The sequence below is a fragment of the Cebus imitator genome, unplaced genomic scaffold (assembly GCF_001604975.1).
Source record: "Cebus imitator isolate Cc_AM_T3 unplaced genomic scaffold, Cebus_imitator-1.0 Scaffold597, whole genome shotgun sequence".
Classification (NCBI taxonomy): domain Eukaryota; kingdom Metazoa; phylum Chordata; class Mammalia; order Primates; family Cebidae; genus Cebus; species Cebus imitator.
In genome coordinates, this window is record NW_016107912.1 from 1 (window position 1) to 26,889 (window position 26,889).

Genomic DNA, 26,889 nt, shown 5'->3' on the forward strand with positions numbered 1-26,889 from the left:
ATCATATGATATAACACCATCAGGACTAAAGACTTAGGGTCACTTGTGGCTGGTTTTCAGAACCCTCCATTTAGCTTACACAGAGTTTAGATTGCATAAGAAACTGTTAGTTGCCTACCTAATATCTATTTTATTCTTTCTTATTAAAGCAACTCTAATTTTGATTGTGACATTAATATACCCAACTTAAAAAAATGTCCTAGCTTCCCTTACAACTGGGTGGTGATCATATGGTAAGCTCTGCTTATTAGAACATAAATGAAATTCACTGGTCAATTACCAGAAAACTTTTTTTTTTTTTTCTGAGACAGGGTCTCATTCTGTCACCCAGACTGGAGTGCAGTCGCACAATTTTGGCTCATAGCAACCTCCACCTATCAGGCTCAAGCGATTCTTCTGCCTCAGCCTCCCGAGTAGCTGGGATTAGACGCGTGCCATCACACCCAGCAAATTCTTGTATTTTTAGTAGAGACGGGGTTTCACCATGTTGGCCAGGCTGGTCTTGAACTCCTGACCTCAAATGATCCACCTACTTCAGCTTCCCAAAGTGCTAGGATTACAGGCGTGAGCCACCATGCCTGGCTACCAGGAAAACTTTTTAAAGGGGCATGTTTCCCTTTGCAGTTGTTATTACCTTCTTCCTGCCTTACATGTAGCTGGATGGCTAGAGTTCCAGCAGCCATGTTATGGACACAAGGCAATCACGCCAAGGAGGACTGAGCAGAGAGAAGGAGCCTAAGTTTTTGATGACTTCACAAAGACACCATACCAGCCCTCAGCTGTCTCGCTTTAGCATACCAGGTAGGTGAGAAAAATCAAATGACTTTTTAAAAGTGACTGTTTTATGAGTTTCTGTTTTTAGCAGTCAAGTGAAGCTCCTGACACCATACATGACCTTAGCAAAATGAAGCAACATGATTCATTCATGCAGAAAATTATTATTCTGAATCAATGACCAAAATTAGAAACATCAAAACCTTAAGATGATCTAGCTCAACAGTAAGCCAGTGTATATAATTTGTGGAGAATTTTTTTTTTTTTTTTGCTTTCCTTCTTCCTTGTCCTCCCAAGTCTAATTTCTTCTCTCAGCCAGCTATCTGACTTGTCATATCTATTAGGTGTTAACTGATCAGAGGGGGTTAGCAGAGAAGGGGGCTGGCTGTTTCATGTTAGAATAGGACTCTTGAAGAGCCAGTGATGGAGGAATAAACAGAAGTCCTCGTTCCTATTTCTAGACAAGAGGCTGCCCAATATAATATGTAGTATCAGTAATAATAAGGTTGTATTTCTGTAGGGTGGCTCGATCAAGCACTTCATGGATATCATATCATTAGCTGCCCCAGGGCCAGTAAGGTTGGATGATTTTGTTCTAGGACAAGAACAAGGAACAGAGATAGGACTTACCTTTTTCTGACTTTCATTTTCCCTTTCTGTGACTGGCTTTAGAAACTGTATTGAGCAGAGCCTTCTGTGGGCATGAGAGCCCCTTGGAAGTGTCAAAGAAAAATTGTATCCAATATAGTTAAACAGACAAGGGGGATTTATTCAAGACTTTTTCAGTAGGGAAGAGAGAGAGAGAGGGAGAGTCAGCTCCACTGGAACAGAAGGAGAGGAGTTAGCAGAAGAACAGTGGAGGAAATTAGGGTGGGAGGTTGGTCAACGTAATGAGCCCATTTGTGTTTCCTAATTGAAACATATTAAAGTTAGGCTCCTCCTCTCCACAAAGACTGGGAGATAGGGACCCTATTTTCCTGGATGATTATATTTCAAAGGGATGCCTCACAGATCCCTGAGAAAGGCATTCCTAGGCTGTAAAACCCAGCAGAAGGCTGAAAGATTTACATGTCAAAGGGTCAGAGGAAACATTTATCAATGGAAGTTTGCTAAAGTAAATACTCTGAGAAAAGGAAGGTCAGTGGCCTCCAGTTAGGAAGAAACCTGTCTAAAGTTTAGTCAAGCTGAGGGGAATGTTAAGGCCATCTTGGTCACAGGTAAGCAGTACCGCCTTTCCTTGCCTCTCCTGGGAGCCGGGTCTCAGTGTCCCTAACAGGGGACACACACCGACCGGTGGGTGAAGGGACTGATTTGGATTCTCACCCTACCAGATAGAGATTATTCCCTTTGCCCTCTGGGTAACTGAAACCTGGTGGGGATAGATCCTTGCAATTTTCCGGCCCTGCCCCCCTGGAAATAACACGCCAGGGTCAAGGGCATCCACCTCTTTAGGCAAAAGGCATGTTTTCAGCCCAGAGACGATTCCACCCAACTTTACAAGAGGATAGCCCAAAGATAGAAGCCAGGGACTCAGACTTCCTCCTTCCAGAAATAACCATCATAAAAAAGCCGACCCAGTAATCGCCTGGCAGCCTGCGGCATAGAAGAAAATGGAAATCTCCTTGGCTGGCATTTCAGCTTGCCTGAGGGGGCTTGCTTTGCTGGGAGGGGAGGTGACTGTGCTGACCTTAAAATCCAGGTCTCAGGAAGCAGGAGATGAAGGTACTTTATTTTCGCCTAAAGGCTTTGATATTTTTCAAATAAAAAATTTAAAAGATCCAGTACCTTCTCGTGAAGCTTCTTCATAAAGTAGTGGATTTTTAGAAAAGACAAAGGCCTAGGGGGGAGGTGAGGGTGAAGGTGGGGGGTGGGGATGAGTAGTCCCTAAAGAGTAGTGCTCTGATGCCTCTTTCCCCCTTTATCAGACCATTTGGATTTTCCTAAGCTCCCCCTTCCCCCGACCCTCGTTTTTTCCATTTGCATCTCCTCCCATTCTCCAAAGTGCAAATAGCTGGCTATTTTTCAGATCCTGCTACCCCATCTTGCCTGATCCCCGATCCCTCCAAATACCGAGCACCTCGCATTTGGGTCAGCAGCTGTTTCCCCTGCCTGGTGACAAGCCGGGTGTGTAGAGGGCAGAGGAGGGAGCTTCTTCCGCCACACGGTGGCGCGCGCGAGCCTCCCAAAGCCCGGCAGCCACGGCTCCGCACCTTCTACCCATTCCAGCCCCACCCGCGCCCGGGCGCAGAAGGAGCCGCGCCCCCAGCCCTCCCGGGCAGGATCGCGGGGAGCGCACCTCGGGGGCCCGGGCAGCGGTCGAGTGGCAGCTGCGTCCGGCCCACGCGGGAGCTGCTGCGGGTGACGGGTGGCCCCAGCTCCAGGCTCCTCCTCCAGCCGGTCCCCCACCCTCCACCCCTTTTCGACTCTGCTCTGCAAATCGAAGGCTTCTCGGAGCATCCTAGGAGCGGCCGCCGGCGAAGCAAAGGCAGCAGGCGGAGCGCAGCAGCCTACGGGCAGCCGCGGCGGCGGCGTCGCTAGAGCAGCCGGGGAGGCGCCGCGGGGCCCGGCGCGCCCTCCTCAGCTAGGAGAGGGGAGAAGCCGGGGGCTGCAGCTGGGCAAGGGGGAGGAAAGTGCGTGTGCGTGCGCGCCTGTGTGCGAGGCAGAGAGTGCGAGGGGCGACAGCCTCGGCTCCAGGCGAAGGAGAAGGCAGGGGAACGGGGGTGCAGCCCCCAGCCGTCCCCAAGGCTTTCCCGCGGCGGCCCCGGGCTCCCCAGAGCCTCTCACCATGGACTTGCGCGGAGTTGGGACGGGCCTCCGCAGCAGCGCCCGGGTGGCTGCCGGGCCCTGGGGGAGCGCGGGCGCGCGCGCGGGGATGGCGAGGTAGGATGGCCACCCAGCGCGACCCCCGCCGCCCCAACCCAGCGGCCCCTGGGCGGTGCCGCTGACTCGCCGGAGCGCACAGGGGTGTGGGCGGAGGCGGCCCCGCCGCGCCCGCGCCTTCGGGAGTCGCCTCGCCTCTTCCACCGACTCGCACCTGCCACCGCGCGGATACCATGTCGAAGGCGGCCGGAGGCGCGGCGGCGGCGGCGGCGGCGGCGGCGGAAAGTTGTTCCCCAGCCCAGGCCGGCTCGTCCGCGGCCGCGCCCGTGGAGGACCTGTCCAAAGTGTCGGACGAAGAGCTGCTGCAGTGGAGCAAGGAGGAGTTGATCCGCAGCCTGCGGCGTGCCGAGGCCGAAAAGGTGAGCGCGATGCTGGACCACAGCAACCTCATCCGCGAGGTGAACCGCCGCCTGCAGCTGCACCTCGGCGAGATCCGCGGCCTCAAGGTGAGCGCGGGCCGGGCGGGGAGGCGCGGCGCAGCGGGGAGCGGGGTGCCCCGGGGAGGCGGGGCCAGGCAAACTTTCCCTCCCTCCCTCAACAGGTGATCCTCCTCTTCTCCCGGTCGGCATCCCCTGCCCCCAGTCCCCAGCCCCTGTGAAACTTTTCCAAACTTTGGACGCATCTGCTCCCCTCCTCTCCCCTGTGCGCGCTTGTGTCTGGCTGTTCGAGGTGCACTTTGGCAGGAGTCATGCATGGGGAGGACGCTGGAGAGCAGGGAGGGAAGTGAAGGGCCCGCAAACCTTTCATTTTTTAGGGAGGCTGGAAAATCAGTGCTTGGGGAACCAGGTTTCAGTCAGTGAGGGGAAAGGCGAGTAAGGGGGTGAGTCCAGGGGATCTTCGCCTTGGAGGGTTGGGGATGCGGCTGCCCTGGACCGCCAGCTCTTGGGCGGGCAGAGGGTGACGAAGGGCGCCACTGTTAGGGAGAGCGGCTGGCAGGGCGCCACCCTCAGAGCCGTCTTGTGTCACCGGGTACATAGGAGCTCAAGCTTTGCCTTCACGTCTTCTACCAACTCCTGTGCTTTCCTTCTCCCCGAGTTTGGAAGGCGTCGCCTGGAGTTGCCTTACTGCCCTTCTCAGTTAACCCCCCAGGTTGACTGGGAAAAAAGGGAGGAGCCAAGGGACTCAGCATGGAAGGAGCAGGGTTTCGAAAGGTTACCCCAAGGGTAGGTCAGTGCTGCTTTCTTTTTGAGCCAGCATCCCTGCCACCTTTTTCTAGGAAAAGAGAGAAAATGCCCCCCCCCCCCCCGCAAACCCACTAACTTTCTTTTCTCCTTGGAGAGCACCTGGTCTGCGAGCAGTGTGCCTGCCCGGCTGCAGCAGACGGGTGGCCGGGAACCGCCCTGCTGGCGAGCACCGCAAACTTCCTCTCCTTCCAGCTAGCGCCTGTGCCTCCTGGTATTCCTTCCTCTCATTGTTCTGTTTTGTTTATAGGAAGCCAGACACAAACGAAATCACTGTAGGGACGTCAGGAAGAAAATTCCCGAAGGCACACGCTGTTCTTTTCCCCTCTCCACTCCCACCCCCACATATCAGGCAGTAGATGCTGCTCCTGAATCACCTCTGTGCTCCAGCTCTGGGATTCTGGGGCAAGAAAGAGTGAGAAGGGTGGAATGCCCGAGGCCCAGCTGTGTGCCGGGCCCAGTTCAGGTGGAGATGGCCCACTCCTGAGGCTGGAACTCAATGTCATGTAGTCCCTAGAGTGGGTGCAGGTGGGAAGTTCCCCAATTCAGAAAAATCCCCAGGCTTGCTCTCTCTCCCTTTGGTTTAATTCATTACTAACAGTATTTATTAAGTACCAGGCTCTTTGGGGAATAGAGGCAGGCTGGTGTAGTTAGGAAGATGATCTCAGGTGGGTTTGAATTCTAGAAACCTCATTTGCCAGGAGGTTGAGCTTGGGTAATTACGTTCTCAGATCCTCATTTTATTCATCAATACAATGCAATGATAACTATTTCTGAGGGTGTTATGACAAGTTATTTTTATGTAGGGGAAGGTTTAATACTTGACTATAAAATGGTAGTTACTCTCATCAGGAGAGGACATAAAAATCTACGGCTGTGTGTCTCCAAGATCTGGATTTCTTAGGGAAAGCTGGACAAGGGGGCATTACATTAGTTTGTCACCTTCTAATTTGAGCTTCTTCCGTGGTTTGAACTATAGTGTGACTTAGAAGAGTTGGAAGAGTTACTATTACATGTTTTAATAATATGAAGCATCAACATAATAGCTCAGAAACACTTGAATTTCCTTGAGGTTGTGTGGATTGACTGTGTGTGAGGGTCTATGTTTGGGTAGGGGAGGGGGATGGTAGAGTGGGTCGGTGGAGTGCCTGGGCTTCATTCCAGTAGCTTCCTGTAGAAAAGTAGCTATTAGGCCAGCTAAGGGCACGTACACCCAAGTAGGAAAGTCTTGTGATCTAGATTCATGACCTGGCATTAAATGACTTTCCAATCTGCTTCCTTATCAAGTTCAGAAACAATGGGGGCAGGTTGCTTTTTGATGTAGCCTCTACTCCTCTCATGTCATCCCTGGGCAGCTCCAAGGAGTAGACTCCCAGGCTCCTGGCCCACCCCGGAGGGTGCTGTGGTTTTACTCTTTGGAGAGGCCAGCCTTCTCCCTTCTCTATTTTGGCTCAGAGCTTTCTTGGACATCATAATAATCCATAAATGTGGTTGACTGAATAAATGATAAGTACATTTAGTTATTTTGGCTTAACTGGAAGAAAAGAAGAAATCTTTTTTTGTTAAGGGGGGCATCTGATGGCTTGTCACTCTTAGTTGAGAACTATAAATATAGGGCACTGAAGACCATAATACTTTTTTTTTATGCCTCTTTCTATGAGCGGACTTTGAAATTGCATCTAAATATTTTTAAGGCTACTAGGTGTTATTGTAGCTATGGACACAGGAGATGGCAGCATTAATTCTTTGCTTTCAGGGGCCTGTGGCTGGGTCCTAGCCCTGACTGACTTGTTTTTGTTTAAACATTTAGGGGCCAGGGCTGTGTAGGGGCCCTGAGAAGTGGAAAGATAAAGGATTTGGATTCTGACAATTTGGGCAGCTTTGGCAAACTGTTAAACTCTCTGTCCCTCAGTTTTCTCATCTACTCGTGGGGACTTTAATTCCACATGTGGTTTTATGAGGATGAAATATACCATAGATGAAGAAGCCCCAGTGAGGTTAGCTAGCTTTCTCAAGGTCACACAAAAAGTGTTCAAAATAGGCCCGCTTTCCTTTTCTTTTGGTGAGTTGACATTCTTTGCTTGGAAGGGGTAGAAAAGGGAGATTCCAGTTAGGGTTATGTTGGAAGGAACTGGATTCCTGAGAACCATGTCTTTGGACTACTGAGCATATACCAACACTTCAGACTGCTCTGATCCAGTATCCCAGTTGGGGGCTGATTTGGGGGTGAATCTCTGTAGATTTGTTTTCTGCATTGCATTAATTTCCTTCTTTGGTCCCTAACCCAACCACCCACCTACCCACCACCCTGCTCTGCAATGAAGCAAAATAACAAATTAAAACAATTATTTAACTGAAGATATAGTACTTCATCATCTTCAGGCATAAATTAGAATTTTGGTTGGTGTGCAACGAAGTGGTCTTAAACTTTTAAAAGTCCATTTAGACACTTGGATAATATCTGGTGGCCTGTGGCAATGTTAAAAGGACACCTAGTGTTTTGCAAAAGAAAGCCCAAGCCTTAATGAGGCAGATTTGAAGAAGCTGGTTCACAAGGTTATTATGAAGCCGGTTGCTTAGCTGTTCATCAGAAGGCGAAGGAAATAGCTCAGAACTGGATAGTAAATAATATTCTCAAGAAAACTAATAATAGAAAGAAGGAACTGTGATACAGAGAAGGGAGTGGGCCAATACCCACTCCTATCTCCTCCATCTGGAGTGCTGAGAACTGTTATGCTTCACTCCCTTTGGAAGAGGCATTAACTCCGTGAAGCCCAGGGTAGCACCAGTCCTGTTTACTTTCCAGCTCTGGAGAAATCAGGAATAGCTGTAGAATAGTCAAAGGGAAATATTTTCAGCTGAAAATTTATTTAGACGAAAGAGAACATGACTTGAGCTTTCTTTCAAATGCCAGGATTAAACTAAATGTTGAATACGTTTTGGAGCTTAGATTAATTTTGTTTAGTGTTGTTTTCTCCAAATATCTACAGCTTCTGATTTCCTGTAAAGCATCAGTATCAAGGGATAGTTTATTCTCTTATTCTTGTAGACTCTGACATAGCTAGTGCTTGCTGAAAACAATAAGGGGAATTCTTCTCAGTTGCTATAGCTGTAGGCTGTTTTGACCAGAGGCTTGGGCCTTTACAGCTAGTGCTCGACTTACGACCATGATTGGTTCCGACAGACCAGTCATAACACGATTTGGTCGTAAGTTGAGTAGGCTATATGCACGCGGAGATGGTAGTGCTGCCGGAAGCTGGTCCACACTGTCGTACACCCAGCTGGGCAACGTTTGCGCTGCCAGACGCAGAGCAGTTGTGGCTAGCTATTGTGGTCGTAAAGTTGAGTGGTCATAAGTTGCATAGGTCGTAAGTCAATCAATACCTGTATTTCACTGATCAGTCCATAAACGCATATTGAGTGTCCACTGTATGCCAGGCACCATGCCAGACGTGTCACATATTCAAAGAAAGACTTTTGGAATAGACCCTGCCTTCCAGAAGCTAAGATGTCCACATTAGAAAGGAGAAAAAATTGATGCCCAGCAATTGTTCTAGCTAGAGTGTGATACAGGCTTTAAGCAGTGAGTGGGAAAGTTACTTCATCCATCCATTCATCCATCCATCCATCCATCCATCCCTTCATTCATTCATGGTGCTGTTCTGTGCCAGGGGAAACTTCTCAGAGGAATCTCTCCTCTTAGGTTCATATGGGGTAGAAGATGATATTTTCTAGTTGGAATGCACAGACAAAATCACAGCTCATAATTAGCTGACAGCTAAAGGTGAAGAGGTTTTCAGGTCTGGTGACCTGGCTGAGGGGTTTATTCATTTTCCCATGCAAAGGGGAGGTGATGGGGATTGATAAACAGAAGAGGCAAAACATGCAGGGGGTATTTTTGGTGGTTTTTCTTGACAAGGTCTCACTCTGTTGCCCATGCTGGAGTATATTTTCATCTTGGCTCACTGCAACCTCTGCCTCCCAGCTTCAAGTGATTCTCCTGCCTCAGCCTCCTGGGTACCTGGGATTACAGGCATGTACCACCACGCCTGGCTAACTTTTGTATTTTTTAATAGAGATAGGTTTTACCACATTGGCCAGGCTTGTCTTGAACTCCTGACTTCAAATGACACCCCCCCCCAACTCGGCCTCCCAAATGGTTTGGATTGTAGGTGTGAGCCACTGTGCCCAGCTGGTGTTTTTTTGTTTGTTTTTAATTTCGACTTTTATTTTAGATTCAGGGAGTGTATGTGTGGGTTTGTTACCTGGGTACACTGTGTGACGTTGAGGTTTTGGGTATGATTAATCCCATCAGCCAGGTACTGAGCATAGCATCCAATAGTTTTTTAACCCTTACCTCCCTTCCTCCCTCTCAGTAGCCCCCAGTTTCTGTTGTTGCCATCTTTTTGTCCATGCTGTATATGCTTCTTCCTAAGGCCCCAACATTCACTCCCATGACTGTCAGGAGGTGGAGGATGTGGTTGACAGGTGTTTCATAATTTGTTTCTTAGTCCTAGTTAGGGGCAGTGTTAGAATAAACCTGAGTCTGAGGAAATTCAGTCCCCTTTCTGAGTACCTCTAGTTCTGGATTGGATGATGGCATCTCAAGACCAGAGATTTTGAGGCTTTTTGAAGCAGAGAAATCTTAGGGAGCAGCCCTGTAGCTGCCCCTATTTCATCCTTACCAAACGACGGTTCTTCAAGGAACTACTGGCACCTTGACTGCATGCATAAATGGAGAATAGGCGGAAACTCCACTAGTCGTTTTAAAAATTCCTTGGTTTCAGGTGTCTACACTGGGAGTGCTGTGTTCTGGATACACAGAAGTAAATAGATGAGTAATAGACAATTAGAGAAGTAAATAGACCGTTCATTCTAGACTACGTCTCCTCTGTTGTCATGACTCTAGAGAAGATGTAGTCTAGAATGAATGATTACACTCACGCATTTGTGCTTACAAGTTTTGTAGTAAGTCTAAGGGATGATGATAGACCGTAGATTGTGGGTGGACCTTCTATAGAACGGCTTCTATGGGGAAGTAACTTATAAAATGAGACAGGATGGTTGTCTAGGCTGGAGAGAGCATTCCAAGTGAAACAGGGAAAGACTTTGCCCTTTGAGGACCTGAAACGCAGCCTCAGTGCATGATGGGGAGGGCTGCTTCCACCTTCTCCACTGCTACCACACGTCCAAGCCACCATCATCTGCCTCTACCTGGACCAGTGCAGGAGCCTCCTTGTTGATCTTGCAGCTTCTATTTTATCCTGACCCTCCTTTCTTTCCTCCTCCACCCAAGCCAGTGTGTTTTCCACACCTCTATAGACATGTAATGTCACTCCTCTATCCTCAGCTCTCCGACAGCCCAAAGCCTTTCCTGTGGCTGACCACGCCCTGCATATTCTGGGCTCTGATGCCCCTCCACCCCCTTTCCCATATCTGTTGACTTGCTCTCTGTTCTTTAGGCACGCTGACCTCCCTATGTGGAGCTCTTGCTCTCATGCTTGCTCTCAGGGTTTTTATACTTGCTCTCTCTCTGCCTGGGTTCATCTTCACTCACATGTTGGCTCCTTCATTCCACCCAGGTCTCTGCTCAAATGTTTCCCTTCTCTGTAGAGGTCTCTTTTCTTGAAAAAAAGTATTCTTTAGCCTGCTTCAGTTTTCTTTCCTTAACTTTTCCCTGCATGAGGTTATGTTCTACGTGTGTGTGTGTGTATGTGTGTGTGTGTGTGTGTGTGTGTGTGTTTTCCAGTCTTTCTCACAACAATAAAAGCTGTAGGATGTCAAGGTCTTTGCTGTGTCCACTGATATGTTCCTACCACCTGGACTGGTACCTGGCATAGTAATTGATGCTTACTGAATATTTGTGAATGAACAAATGAATCATCATTCATGCAGGAGAAGTAGGCTAAGTCAATGCATCTGGGGCCTTGTGAGACTTAAACGATACAAAGTGGCCATTGTATCCTAAGGGACATGAGATTAAAGGATTTCAAATATGGGAATGACAAGATGAGTTAAATTTTGGAGTTAGAGTTCCAAAGCCTTGTTTGGTTTTGAAATGGAAAGTTGAAGGAGAAGGAGATGGCAGGGATGACCAGGTTCATATGAAGAACAATGGAACAGAAAGAGGTGGCATTTGCTGAGAGGTGCAGTCTGGGGAGAGTGGTTTCTTAAAGTTCAGTGGCTTGAGATAAGTGAGAGATGCCTGGGAGATGTCCAGGTGGGTGTGGCAAGTAGGGCTCGATGTGCAGGGTGGAAATGCCACTAGAGGGCAATTGTGCTTTTCCCTACGGGGAATTGGGGCTGCACATTCCATGCCAGGCTGAAGATCTAAGCAGTGCTTGCTGTTTGCTCTGTTGAAAGGTCTGTTGTCTCAGGACTTTTAAGCATTTCACAGGTCACAAGCAGTTATTTTTCTTTCTTGGGAACGGGGCAGGAGAGCCTTGTTTTTTCTAGTGACTGTTTTCTTGTTAATTGACTGGTTGCTCCCTAACTACTGACTGGATGACCTTGGACAAGTGAAACTTTGTGAGGTCCAGTTTCCTCTTCTGTAAAAATCCATAATAATTATTATCGCCTAAATGTTTTAGTACAAATTAGATGACAGAATGCAAGTAAAGTATCGTGCAGGGATAGAACTGATACTTAAGTTAGTTTAATTTTGATGGACAGCTACAAATCTTCAGCTTCCTGCTACTCCCTCACCTCTTCCCCTAACCTCACAGATAATTCACTAGTTCCAGGCTCTCTCCCTTTCCAGGAAGTCTAGCCTGCTGACACCTCAGATGCATACCTCCCTTAAATGGCTGTGTCTCTCTTTTCAGGATATCAACCAGAAACTCCAGGAGGACAACCAGGAACTGAGGGACCTCTGTTGCTTCCTGGATGATGACCGGCAGAAAGGCAAGAGGGTGTCCCGGGAGTGGCAGAGACTGGGTCGCTACACTGCCGGGGTGATGCACAAGGAAGTGGCCTTATACCTGCAGAAGCTGAAAGAGCTGGAGGTGAAGCAGGAGGAAGTGGTGAAGGAGAACATGGAGCTCAAGGAGCTCTGCGTGCTGCTGGACGAAGAGAAGGGTGCGGGCTGCGCCGGCAGCCGCTGCTCCATAGACAGCCAGGCCAGCCTGTGCCAGCTCACGGCCTCCACCGCGCCCTACGTGCGGGATGTGGGTGACGGCAGCAGCACCTCCAGCACCGGCAGCACTGACAGTCCAGACCACCACAAGCACCATGCGAGCAGTGGCAGCCCGGAGCACCTGCAGAAGCCCCGGAGCGAGGGCAGCCCGGAGCACGCCAAGCACAGGAGCGCCAGCCCCGAGCATCCACAGAAACCCAGGGCCTGCGGGACCCCAGATCACCCCAAAGCACTCAAAGGACCTAGCCCGGAGCACCACAAACCCTTGTGCAAGGGCAGCCCCGAACAGCAAAGGCACCCGCATCCAGGGAGCAGCCCCGAAATGCTGCCTAAGCACGTGCTGAGTGGGAGCCCGGAGCACTTCCAGAAGCACCGGTCAGGGGGCAGCCCTGAACACACCCGGCACAGTGGAGGGAGCCCAGAGCATCTTCAGAAACACGCCCTCGGGGGCAGCCTAGAGCATCTCCCCAGAGCCAGGGGCACCAGCCCGGAGCACCTCAAACAACATTTTGGAGGGAGCCCTGATCACAAACACGGAGGCGGCGGTGGAGGAGGTGGAGGCAGCGGAGGAGGCAGCAGGGAGGGCACCCTCAGACGGCAGGCGCAGGAGGACGGGTCACCCCATCACCGCAATGTCTACAGTGGCATGAATGGTGGGTCAGTACGTGCTGGGGTGCTGCTTGGGCTGGGAAACTCAGCAGATAGTTATGAATGATTACGGGCTTTCCAGCCATGTGAGAGAGTGCAGGTGCTGGCTAGGGAGTGGGTATGGGGAAGGAGCAAACGTTGAACCCAAAATCATGATGTCGGGTTCTTCTCCTCCATCTGTTTTTATCTTATGCAGTTATCACTCAGCCTGAAGAAGGTTGGGGATGAGGGGTGGTGGGAGGGAGAGGAACAGTAACTCCTTAGGACCCTGAGTTGTCAAGGTGAAATCTGTGGTATTGGAGATAAAACATAGAACCGTTCTAAGAGTCTTTCACCTTAAACCTGAGCATTTTCCTAGTGGTGTGTTGTTTCCTGCAAGGGCTTGCTTGTGGAATGGTTGCCAAAAGGTTTTTGAATTCAGTTAATAGGTTATGTACAAGAAGAAATGAATATTTCTTATGAAAAACCAATAACATTAGAAAAGAAATACGATGTTCCTAAACAGGCTTGATGCTGGTTTGCCCAAATGCGTATAAATATGCCTGACTTTTCCATGAGGATTTTTTCCATTGTGTTGGGGGGTCAGAATTTGTGAAATTTCTTTGCATTTAAAATGCATCAGCTGATTCCTTTTTCACTCACTCAAAACACACCAACACTATCACTGAACTCCCTTAAACATATTCCAAATAATACGTGGTTTTCCATTGCAAGAGACATCTTTCCTGGTTGGTTGAATGTACCTTTTTAAAATGTACAGATGTGCTTGGACACTCTTTTGGTTTCTAAATCATAACATCTGCTGCACTTGCTGAGGCAGTGCTAAACCTGGGCTTTTAAACCTTTTGGAAGAGGTTCAATTTTCTGGATGTTGGATCTGAAACCACTTTGAACTTGAGAGCGAGAAAAAAATGATTTCTTAAAGAATAAAAACCAAAATAAACTCCACAATCCTTTTATGTTACCTTTGGTTGAGTTGGAGCTAAAGTGATTTTATAAACTGTGGGGTTTTTTTTAATTGAAAATATCTGAGGGTTTTTGCTTTATTTAAAAGGTGCTCTGGAGTCTGCAGCCAACTCCAAGCAGTAATGGAGGAGGCTGCCAGTTTTAGCAGTGACAAGAAGGGTAAATTTTCAATATTGTATTTGGGGATTTACCTGTTGGATTCCATTTTATCCTAATCCTTTTCTCATAGTGCTGAAAATTGACTCCTGAAACTTGACTTCGAATGCAAGCAATATTCTTTTAGGTACAAATGGAAATAAAAAGTTTGGAAACATGGGAGGCCACTGCTTTATTGTTGGATGTTGGATCTGAAACCACTTCGAACTTAAGAGGTGGAGGCTCAGAGAAGCCAATTCACCTGTTGCGTTGAGGCTTCCTGGCTGGTGCCTTTCCAAGGTTGAACCTTCACTAACTGTTGCCAAGAGCTGTGGAGATGCTGCCCTCACCCCCCACCCTATTGCTATAGACACTCTTGGCTACCCAATTCTGTATAAGAGATGCAAGTCATTCAAAAAGAAAGTTTGGCTATGTTACTATCATGAGATTGGTCATTGGCCATGAAGCTTGTCTTTGGAGGGGGGATAATAGAGTCATGGGAAGGTAAAGTTAATGATTTTTCCATTTCTTGATTACTTTTTGATGAGCTTGAGAAGTAAATATGTGCGCCATTATAAGGAAACTTTGTATCTTAAACTAAAAAGAAAATATTAGGGGAAAGTTGATCACTTAAAAAAACAATTTCTCTTTACCAAAGGGCTCCTTTATCTAAAGAACTCCTCTAGTTTAATCATCATATGACTTGACTTCTAAGAAAAGTTTTTAGTTGCAGCTTTTAAACAGTGCCTTGCATGGTAAGTAAGGTGTATCTCCCGGTAAAGATGACAGGACATCGTAGCTTATTGATTACCTAGTACAGATAAACTTAGTGGGGCAGGTAATTGTTTTTTAAAATTTAACAATTTAATTTAGTTAAAACTGATGTAATAGAATGATACTGTAGTTGAAATCTTATGTCTACTTCAAGTTTTCTCATTCTTGAGTGACCAATCTTATGCCGACAGTTGATATCCTCAGAGTATATTTGCAGTGCATTTGCATTACATTTTAATTTCAGTAATTAATTGGAAAATGAAGTGGCACAATGAGATGTCTATGGATCATCAGCCTATAAACATGGGCATTGGTAACTTGTATTTATCTTGCTGTTACAAATTAATTTTTGATATGGATGGTAAGACCTGCTTTTCTGTATTTTTAAATCCTCACACCGTTTATTCAAGTCATTGGTGTGTAAATAGACAGGAAGCAATATCAAGGTTAATTCAGAATTGCAGATTTGCTGACTCATTTCCAGAGTCATTCTGCTTGGGGCTGGTGTGAAATATGAGTGTTTAGGATGAGCACTTGCATGTTTTTACATGAACAAAAAGCAGGTAAAAACTAATGGGAAGTGTGTGTACATTATGGCAAACTGAAACAGAAATGAAATATATATTGGCAGGAAATTGTCCTACCTGTAAAGATATGCATTCCCTCACAAAACACATACATATACACACTGAGAGAACATTAGTGAAAAAGATGGCTATTTTAGTTGACAATGCCTTGAGCATTTGTTAATCTACTTGTGCTTATAATTACAAACTCAGTGGATGAAATAGTTGAACATGTTAAAGAGTTTTTTTGGGTGAATGCAAGATAAATTTTAGCTGTTTTTCCTCTCTTAAAAACATCTTAAGTCTGTAGAATAATTTCTTAATTAGTAGGTGTATAGAAAACAACAAAAGCAAAAACAAATGAAACTTTTAAACAAACCTCCAAACTACACAAAATTCTCAAGAATGCATTTAATTCTGTAGAAGTTATTGTTCAATGGTTTCTTTCTAGTTTTTGTAGAGTTCCATTTTCAAACAGGAAGTAGATTCAACACTTATCACATCTAGACATTACTGCATTTGTCCATTCAAGTTGCTTATTTCAGATTTGTAAATTAAGTAATTGAATAACCACTGCTATCTATAAATGTTTTTAAACTGACAGCCTCAAGTATTGAGAATGGAGGTTTCAACCCTTACTTGATTCCATTGACATTCAAGGGTGAATGGAATTTTCTTAGGTGAAAGTGTTTCCTTCCACAATGTAAGGAAGGAGTTTTGCTTCCAGATCCTAGCTGGCAGGCCTTTGCTTTAACAGGTAACTATTTAGCTCAGGTCATGGATGTCTTGGATGATTTAGGTTCTTCTAGCAATAGCTCTGTTTGTTATTGCCCTTCAAGACGAAGAAGATTCTGATGATCAGAGATCCTTACAAGAAATTCCCCCACCAGATACAGTGAATGCAGAAGAAAAAATGGTGAAAATAATTTGATTTTAATTCTAGAAGCACATATTGCTGGCTACTGGCAAATAAGAAGGAACAATAGACAACAAAACGATACTCTTCATTACCTTTCTTCTTCTTCTTAAAAAAAAAAAAAAGGAATTGTTTAGTCATCCTGGTGGGTCTGATTCCCTTTGCCTTGTTAGAGCAAGTTTCAGTGAACGGTAGCATCGTGCCCTCCTTAAACATCACTCTAGCCAATGAGAGCAAGCATGAGGAAATCATTCACTTGCATTGAACAGGGTCCATTTAGACCTACTTTGGTCTTGCTGAATAGAGTGTCAGGGTTGTAAGTCTTCCTCCTGAAAGCTTCCTTTTCTTGTTTTGTGAGGGTATCTCTCAAGATTGAAAGAGTAGGCTGTTTCTCTCAACAACTCTTCTTCTAGTTCAGGGTTTCTTTACAGCTACACTATTATTATTTTGGACCAGATAATTCTTTGTTGTGAGGTGCTGCCTTATGCATTTTAGTAGGAGTGTTGGCAGCATCCCTGGGCTTTACCTTTGAGCATCCCCCCTAGTTGTGATAATAAAAAATGTCTCCAGACACTGTCAGTGTTTCAGGTTGGGGGTAGTCAGAATGCCTCTGCTTCAAAACCATTGCTTTAGAGCAGTGGTTTTCAGTCTGGTTGCAGATTAAAATCACTGTGAGAGCTTTGAAAAAATGCAGGTGGCTGAGCCCTGCACTGCACTCAGAGATGCAAATTGAGTTGGTCTGGTGCTGGGCTTGGGCACTTTGCAAAAAGAGCTCCTCAGGTGATTCTAATGAGCGGACCAGTTGAAAATCATTGCCCTCAATGAGAGATTTTTGCTTAAGATGAGTTGCTGTGAGTGGAAGTTTTAAACACTTAAGTTTCCTGAGAGGAAGAAAAGCTAACTTCTCCTTTTCCTTTGCTTAACTCCAGAACTGAGAAGGATGGACCCCAGCTGTTACCATAAAACTTCATTCCATTCTAGACTAAAGTTGTCTACTAACATACTGTTTTAGGATATGGGTTGAAAATTTGTGTTTTTTGATGGGTGGAGTTGTTAGGCTAATTTGGGGGAAACTCTGGCATATGAGAGGTTTATGACTGCTTTACTTTTTAAAGCCTTCACATCCAAATAGAAAAAGAAGAGCACTTGAGTTTCTAACCTATTTACAGCAGATGTCGGTGCACTGCTTGCAATGCTAATGCATATTTCCCGCAAGAGAATATTGTATTTCAAATCTCCCACTTTATAGGTTTCGCCCTGAGTTTTAGGACTGCTCCTTATCCTCTGTTGAGGTTATTAATGAGTAAACAAAAAATGTTGATAACACAAAGTGTTATCACCCCTGTCTATGAGGGGTCAGATAACCTGCATTTGGAAGACCCCAGCAGTATTTCTCTGCAGCAGGATTGTCTGTAAATTGAGTCGTGTGCACTATAGCATGAATAATTGCTCTCATAAATCTTTTATTTTGCTTAAGAAAAGTCAGAACATCACTTATGAATGAATTTGGACAATAGAAATTGAGTGTCTCCTGGGAGAAAAATTTTGACAGTTGCAGTTATGGAATACCAGAATTGGCTTTAATTGAGCCTCTCTGTGTGCATTTTCTATTGTGTGAACTGACAGATGGTTAAAGAAGTAAATAATGGCATTTTTTCCTCAATCTTGAGTACTATAATTTGGTAACCTTATATGCACTTTGATGAGACATTGATTTAAGGTTTTGATAAAATTAATTTATTATACCATGCTTGCATTTGCAAAGCATATTACATTTATCATAGGATACATTTTAACTTAATGATATAGAAAGCTTAATATTGAAAATGTAGTTTGTTTAAGAAAATTGCAGAATATCTCAGAGGCAAACTATTGAAAAACCTAGGTGGCTTAGAAAGATATTTTTTAGCACAATGTAAGGTTTTCAACTCTGCTGACAATGATAGCATGATGCTATAAATGTAATTTAAATCTGGAGGGTCATTTTCATCTTCTTCTTAAGATTGCCCGTCTGTCTGTCTGTCTGCCAGCATTGTGTGTATATGTATGTACATATGTTTACATACATTTCTGTAACTTTAATATTGCCTCTGCACAATGCCAAACATTCAGTTGATTTCTGTTTGGTCAAGCATATGTTCAAATATATCTAGCATCCCGTCACGTAAACTAGTTGCTGCCGTAAAGTAAACCAGGAATCTCTTTCAACTGATTATAATCCTGTTCTCTAGACTCAATTGAAGCCAGTGAAATGTTTATATCTTCTGGCTCATTGCAACTTTCCAAAAGATATAATAGAAAAAAATGTGACCATTGAGTTAATGATGCATTTATTATTTCATTTTACCTGAAATAGTTGAGAACAAAGGATGTCGGGAAGTGGTAAGCTATGGTGAGTTATTTCATCAGGTCACAGCTTTTCACAAGTGTCAAGTGAATACACATACATGAATACAAATGCCTAAGTACGTGAATAAGTGAATGCAATACAAATACAAAATGTGTAGGGTTGTACAGTTAAGTTGTAGTAATGAGACATGGGGGTAGGGATCTTAGTTGAGCTCCACTGGTCAGAAATAAGAGTGTAAAGTCAAAGTTTGCCAAAGCTTTAAGAAAATAAATAATTATAATGTTTTACTTGTGTAGCAACTTTGGGCCAGCGTATCTGTGATTGGATTTAAGTTTTCCAGGCTTAAATTTATCACCGTAGGCTCCATGACTTACTTTTGATATTTAGAGATAGAACTGTGGATTCCTACATTAAATGGCCCTGTATGAATACTCTTTCTAAAATCTCCTGAAAATAGATTTCTAGTCACTTCTAGTACTGACATGATGTCAGCTGCACTCTTTCCTGACCTCAGCAGGCCTGACTTTAACCCATTTTCTCAATGTTTATAAATTCTTTTCTGATGTTTCCAATGGCTGGTCGTAGCTTGGGAATGCAGATAACTGCCCTGCTTAGAAAGGTGTTTAAAATAAGGATAAATGATCATGAGGTGTCCTTCTAAGAGTAAACTACATGAGCTTCAGTGCGTATTCCACATGCCATAGGTATTTTAGCTTTTCAAGTTTCATTTTTGCTTGTTTTCTGAGTCATGATTATATTTCAGATAAATGAGGCACTATATTTCTATAATATTATCAACTCACACATTTGCTTCTTGGATACATTGGTATAACCAAGTTGCCCTTGATAGTATTTTAATATGTAGCATTTATGGTGAGCATTGAGCATATTTAGAAAAAATGTTTATTTTGAATTTGATTCTGGGACATAGTAAGAATAGTTTCATGTTTTGAAATGGGCTGATTTTTAAGAGTGCTAGGAAATTTGAGATTCAATATCAAGAGTAGACCTTGGGACACTTGAGAATACAGACATGAAATCTCAGCTTTAATTTATAAGGCTCTAATCTGCAAAAGAGTGAGGTTCAAGTTACTGCTGCTCCTGAAGCAAATTGCTTTCTCTTGAGAGTGCCATTCAAGTGTTTCCAATAGAAAGAACCTGTGCTCTTTCTTAGATAGAGGATCCTTTAGCAGTAGAGAGGCAGAAGAGGTGTTTTTGAAAAGGGAAAATGGCAGAGGAATAGCAGGTTACATTGCCATCCTTATAAGGGCAATACTGGTTTGTTGTTCCAAAGATAAAAGGCAGTAACTGGGTTATTCACAGATGGCTGTTCATTTACCATTTTTACGTAATAAAAATTACGTGTATTATGGAATTTTTGTCTCAAATCATTATGGAAGAATACAAGAAGTCTTGGGACTGCGTCCTGGCTCTGGATCAAAATTAGGCACATATTCAATTACTGGATGAATTGTATCTAATAGTTTTAATTTGTTTATTTAAAAGTTCATCAGAACCTTAGTTATTTAGGCCTTCTGTAGGCTTCTTTATGAGACAGGACATATCTAAGGGAAAAAGAGTAGATTTGGTAATTGTTCAAAAACTATATTTCATTTATTTCATCTCTCTCTCCACACACACACCCCATTTGGTGTTCTTGTATGTATATTTCAGAACTTTAAGTGCATTACATTTAAAGATAGTGAATGACTTCTTTTTATACCTCCTTCCCCTTCATTTCAGCCATATGAAGGAAAGTGAATCCTTTAAACATTTTAAAATCTGGCAAACAAAATATTTATAGCACCAGTTTTGCCTGCTGGTGTGGTTGAGGGGTAGAATGTTTAGATTAACTTTGGAAGATCAGGCATTTGACAGTGGTCTCTGATACTCCCTGAGTGAGTTAGCTTTTCTAGTGAGATCTAGTCAGATATAGTCATCATTGCATTAAACTCAGAATTTTACCTTCTAATCTTGATTATAAAGAAAAGTGAAAAGTCTTCTCATCTTTCTTCTAATTATTGAGGGACTTTTTGGCTTTTAGGAAATCCCTGATCTGGGCTGTATGTAGCTATAACTTTCTAAGTGCCCCTAATTGCTGGTTCTTAAAAAATGTTAAAATGCATGAATTGCTTTTGGGGGCATGGTGTGTGTTTTCTTATCAGTAGGAAAGACAAAACCCAACTGGTAGTGAATATGCACATGCCTATTTATGTATATGCATTTATTGATGCATATAGTTATAGTTATTTATTCAGTTGAGAATATATATATATATGTATATAAATGCTAAAGAATAGAAAGACATAAGGACAATGTAGTTGCATTTAGTTTAGAACTTCATAGAATCATAGAACTTAAAGTCATAAAGTATACTCTACGATTAGAGCTGTGACGTACTCAACCCTCCCATGTTCTGAATGAAACAGTTGACTCCCAAAGAAGGTTAGTGAATTGTCCAAGGCCAGATGACAGTTAGTAGAGGACTAGAAACTATCAAGCTGACTCCCAGGGTACGGAGTCAGTTTTATAAAGAAGACATTTATTCTAGACGTAGAGGCCACTTGAAGTAGAGGTAATGGTAATGATAAAGACCCTAAATGGAATAATAAACCTGTTTTTCTCAATTGTTGTTGGAAATCCCAGATAACTAGAGGCGTGCAGTGACAAGAATGTGAGGCAAGATGAGTATCACTAGCCTCTGGCTTAGAAAAGTACCAAAGAAGACCTGGTGATCTATTAGGTGAGCTCAGATCTATTGCCTGGAAACCTCTGATTCAGCCAGATGGGACACACAGTTTACAGCTGGATGGACAACTACCGAAATGCATTTTGAATGGAAGGAGTATCCCTATTCCTAACCTGGAAGTCTAGCAACTTTAGTATCTTTTCTGCTGCCAGTACATCCACTCACAGCTTTTTGATGATGTCTAGCAAATCTCACTAACCTTGCCTTACCCTCAACCATGAATCTCATATGGGAAATCTTTGTAACCATAGCTTAATTCTCCTGATCAAACATCACCATATGCTTATAGGACTTAACATACTAATTACAGCCCTTTACTCCCTCTGCATATTAGTCACAATACAACAAGGAACATTCACATACTACATTAACGGTATTATACCTTCGTTTACATGAGAAAATACATTAATACTTATGTATCTTGCACCTATCTTCCTTCCACACAGACTCTCCTCACCACAAGGCCATATTCTTTCCAGATAAACATTCTTGAGAAGATGGTCTGACTAAGACTAAGATCTGGTCCTTACGTAGCCACTTGCATTCACAGCCAAAGTACTGTGTGTCTAGGAAAGTGTTGGTTTCTGGAATGCAAGAAACAGAAGGGAAAGAGACCAGGAGCAAAGGGATGGGCCAGATGGCAACACCAACTGCTCTCGAGGAGTTGTGTTTTTAATAACTCAGCTTACTGCAAACAAAACTAATTAAGCCAGTTATTCTGATTTATGCTACTATAGGCAGAAGTAAAGTACACTTACATTCCCCTTTTGATGGCATTTAAAAGGTCAAAATACCTGAGTTGCAGATTTTTGTTCATAGCAGCCTGGTCTGTTGAACCGCTCTTGAGAATTCAAATTAACCAAGCTCATTAATTCAGCATCTCTTCTGTTTCCCTAGACAGCAAGTACCAATTCGCCCATCCACCCAAACAAAATAATAAGACCCTGAAAGGCAAGTCATTAGTCGTATCTGCAGATGATGGATTAGATGTGATTTAACAGGAAAGTGAGGTAAGAGTCACTTCCTTATAGTAAGGAAAAGAGAGTGAAGATAACAGACAAAGGCAATTGAGAGACATCAGTTTTTGAGGGGGATGCTGTGAAGAATTTAAAAGAATCTGTTCGGCTGTGCATGTTGTAAATGGTCTATGTTGATTGGCAGGGCAGTCCTCTTCACTGTTACAAAAGCTGACCAGAATTACTCTGGTTATGGAGTCATGGGAGAAAGTGTCTGAATTTAGATGCTTATTTTACATATGAGGACACTTATGAAGAGAGTACATTTATAATTATGATCAATTTGAGGTCTAGGAATAAACATTATCCAGGTGGTTTGCCATGAATAGCTCCCCTAGTATACTGGCTTTCATGAGAAACAGTTTGGAATCAAGCTTTTCAAAATCTGTGGACGAACAGGCTTGAAAATTGTGTGTGTGTGTGTGTGTGTGTGTGTGTGTGTGTGTGTGTGTGTGTGTATGTCTTTAGTACTTAAATGGAGATAAAGTCTTCAGTCCCTTGCTCTCAAACTATGTACCATGTGGTTTTCATCTTTAATTTCTTTGGCTTTTTTCCCATTGCAGTCTCAAAATTGCCCACTGTGGGGTTTATTGGTCTAGCACATAAATCTGTCTTCAATGGAACCATTTTTGCTAGAGTCTATACAGCCAGGTATACAGCAGACATTCATTTGAAAAAGAGAGCTAAGCTGGTTTGATTATTTCTATTAGCAAAGCATATGTAGTTATTTTTACATTTTGAGCATCCCTGTGAACTTTCACCCATATGTTAAGGAAATATGTGTTACCTAGAATTGGCATATGGCATCTAAACTTTATTTACAGCTTTACAGCAATGAAAAACAATTTTATAAACCTTCTTTAGATAAATTCTATTTTAATTATGAATAAAAATGACATTTATTTAAAATATGTTTAAAACACTTTAAAATAATTGACTTAAATTCCCATGGAGTTTAAAAAGAATGATGTAATGCACCAGCTACCTGAAGGGCTTAATGATGGCACACTTACCCAGCTGGAGTTTTAGATTTGGAAATGGCTTTGCCACTTTCTTGCTATATGGCCTTTAGCATACTATCAACCTTTGTGGACAAAATATTTATCCATCAGGCAAGGGGCTTGGAATAGAGATTTTCTGAGTTAGCAGTACCAGAATTTAGATTTCACAGGTAAATAAAACCTGAGAATAAACTGGAATTGCCAACTTTTTACTTCATTAGGTATAGATGGTAAAATAATCATCTGCTAACATCATAATTTCACAAAAGAAGATCCTTTAAACGTTTAAAATCAAAAATTACATACATTTAGTAAAGGGCAATCTTTTTCTCCAAAGAAATAATGATAACATTGTATTCTTACATGGCTCTTCATTGTTTTGGAATGGTAACCTATAATGAAGTGTTTGGATTCCTCAGTGCAACACAAAGTCCAGTTATAGTGCTGAACATGTTTTAAGACCTTATTTTTTTAAATACCAGCCATCATAGAAAGTCTAATTTCTCATGGATTTGTATGTTAATAGAAACCAGAGTGTTAACTCAGTTTTACTTAGGCAGGTTCTGGGTAAAGAAGCCAGAAACTGCATTCCATGCCGCTTCCAACTTCTTGTCCTTCCTCTTACCAGGAAAGGAAGAAAGGAGACTCATTTACCTGTATATCTAATTGGCTTGGATTGGCCACTCTGATCCCTACCTGCTACTCACCTGACTTCCTCCAGGGGTTGTGCACCTGTGCCTGGACTTCTGACATGGAACAATGAGGATGTGTTTGTTCTGACAAAAATTCTGTGTATAGGTGGAAAGTTCACCATGCACGGCATGACCTATAAAGAACCATTGTTCTAAATTCTCTCTGCACTCCTGTGCCTGGTTGGGAACCTGTCAGGATTGCAGCAATTCATCTAGCAATATCAGAATCAACCACATCTTCTTTGAAGCACCACAGTGATGAGTCTGAACATTTCTTGGGAAACAGGGAGCTAAAGGGACTATAGTAGAAGTGACTTGGGATTTGTAATTTGTATACTTCTAAAATTTGTGGATAGTAGCTTTCTTTTGCTTGGTCAGGTCTCAGATGGCAGACTACAAATGAACTGGCCATGTGTATAGCATGGGCATTCTATGTCTACTTTCTCATATTTCTTCACGCTCCTTTAGGATAGGTCTCTGGAAAATCAGAGAGAAGGATTTTCCTTTCTACTCCATTGTAGACTTGGTTTTCTTAGGTCTCTTTACTGTCTTTGTACTGGATGAGAGAGTATGGCTTATCAATTCAAGTTTGGAAGAGAGTAATCTAGTGACAAAACAGTGGCACCAGGCTCTTCGTATGTTTTAGTTATGTCCCATTTAAATGGGTTTTGATGATTTTTTTCCTGGAACCTTTGGGCAAAAGACAAGACATTTTCTCCTTTCTTTGGCACTTTACTTCTGTTACTTTACAGCTGATACTTGAACTAGTTTGGAGTAAGGCTCTTCAGTGAAATGGGGAGCGTAGCATTAACTGAAGGGAAGGGCAAAATCTATGGCAATTTCATTATAAATAATTGTGTTGACTAATTAGTCAGCCATGCATGCTAAATAATGTCAGGGATAATAGAGATTTATTATAACAAATTAAAGGCTAATCAGAGTGTGTCCAGAGATAAATAACATAGTAAAAGAAACATAAATGGAAATAAGGGGAAGCATGAGCTGATAAGACTTATGGATGTGGGCAGTAGTAGGAAGCCAAATTCTGCTTGTATCTCATTTGCTTTGTATTTCTCTGCACTGTTCCATGTGTAGATGAGAGATTGAGAATAAACACATACTCATTTATTTAACAAATACTTATTGTGTATTCCATGTGGGTACAGCTTGGTAGTAGGTATTGTGTGAGGTATTCATGCTCTGACATGTCTATGTGAGGAGGTAAGTAACAATAAAGATGTGTGGTTAAGAAGCAAATAGCCAGGCGTGGTGGGTCATGCCTGTAATCCCAGTACTTTGGGAGGCCAGGAGGGTGGATCACCTGAGGTCAGGAGCTCAAGACTAGCCTTACCAACATGGTGAAACCCCCTCTCTACTAAAAATACAAAAAAATTAGCTGGGTTTGATGGTGGGCATTATAATCCCAGCTACTAGGGAGACTGAGGCAGGAGAATCGCTTGAACCTGGGAAGCGGAGGTTACAGTGAGCCAAGATCACACTATTGCAATCCAGCCTGGGCAACAAGAGAAAACTCCATCTCAAAAATAAAAGGGCGGGGAGCAGGGGAAGAAGAAGAAGAAGCATTATCCCATGGTAGAAGGCAAGAGGGCAAGAGGGCACAAGAGTGCAAGCAAGCAAGAGGGAGCCAAACTTGCTTCTACAACAGGCCCATTCTCTTGATAACTAACCCACTCCAGTGATGATGCTCTTAATCCATTCATGAAGGCAGAGCCCTCAGGACCTAATCACCTCTTATTAGGCCCCACCTCCCGCACTGCTGCGTTGGGAATTAACGTTTCTAACATGTAAACTTTAGGGGAACATATTCAAGCCATAGCATTAAGGGTTCCTTAACAAAGAAGTTTTACAATGATCAGTGCTTGAGGGCTTTATGTTCCCGGATTTGTGCCATCATTTAATCCCTTTTCAGTTATTTTATTTTTCAGCATAAACTTATTTTTAGTAAAGTTTATGCTGAATTACTGGAGAATTTTTACAATGAAGAAGTCATCAGTTAAGAAAATCCATCTTCTGACTGATATCTTCTGAGTCAATAATGAAGATGTAATGGTTTTGGGGGAAAATAGGACCTAGTTGCCTGGGAGGCAGAAATATTCTAACTATTCTGCTAAGTGAAAATCAATAAGCTAATTCTGTTTAAACAATAAAAGTAGACAAATAATCTTGCAACCTTGTGGACCCTTTGGCTAGTCTAGTCTAGTAAAATTAATTTAGCTTTTACATTTCATTTATTTTGATGTTTTTCCACTTTAGTATTTTGACCTCGCTTTAGCTTGTTATGTTCTATCTTAAGTCTCAGATTGTTTTCACACTGTGCTCCATTGAGCCCTGGAAGGTCTGTGGAGCCTCCTTCAGGCAGTTGGGAGTGCATAGGGAGGAGCAGACAGGCTCTGCCACCCCATTCATCCCAAGAACAGCTCCAGCTTCATCTGAAGCAACTCTACATTTGACCGGTTTGTTTGTTCCCATTTCTGCTTAAGCTCTTAATTGAACAAAGCTGACTTGAAAACCTCTGGTGTTACCCAGTGACACCAAAAGAAGCAAACATTTTGGACGCTTCAGACAGATTTCTAGATCAGTACATGGATGGTCCCAGATAACATTATTTTTTGATTCTGTTGTCATCTGATTTCAACTACAGTTACAGGTGTGTTGTGAAAAACATACAGTCAAGTTAATTTGCGGGCATAGGACTTTTGTTTTTCAGAGATAGATATATAAACTGGTGTATCTTTGAAAACTTTCACCTTCATGTCCACCATCTGTTCTTTATTTCATCATGTCTTCTGGGGCTGTAAAGGAAACAAAATATAAATTCTTTAAAGAAAACCACGCTTTTGGTTTCTTCTACCTATAGCTGCTGAGGTGCTGATAATATTGAATGGTTGCTATAAGAAACAATAAACTTTTACTAAGAAACATAACATTTATATTTGAATCCACCAACTCAGCCTTTTCCTGTTTGAACCTCCATTTTTCATGCTGGAACTGTTTGGACATAATTCATGTTTTATTGACTTAATTAGGTAAATGTGACTTTTATTGTGACATCAGTGGATTGCCATTCAAAAATGGTAATTTCAAG

At 43.1% G+C, this 26,889-nt stretch overlaps 1 protein-coding gene across 6 annotated transcripts in view; it reads left to right on the forward strand.

Annotated features, from left to right (window-relative positions):
* Positions 1 to 3,189: 3,189 nt before the first annotated feature.
* Positions 3,190 to 26,889, forward strand: part of CCDC85A (coiled-coil domain containing 85A) — a 193,904-nt gene continuing 170,204 nt past the window's right edge. For 5 of the 6 annotated variants that reach the window (XM_017516600.2, XM_017516602.2, XM_017516603.2 and 2 more), the window contains exons 1-2: positions 3,326 to 4,100; positions 11,660 to 12,623. In XM_017516600.2, coding sequence (XP_017372089.1) covers positions 3,828 to 4,100; positions 11,660 to 12,623 — 1,237 coding nt within the window. In that variant the 5' untranslated portion in view covers positions 3,326 to 3,827. Of the gene's footprint in view, positions 4,101 to 11,659; positions 12,624 to 26,889 lie in introns of all 6 variants that reach the window. The other variant, XM_017516601.2, reaches the window with a different exon arrangement.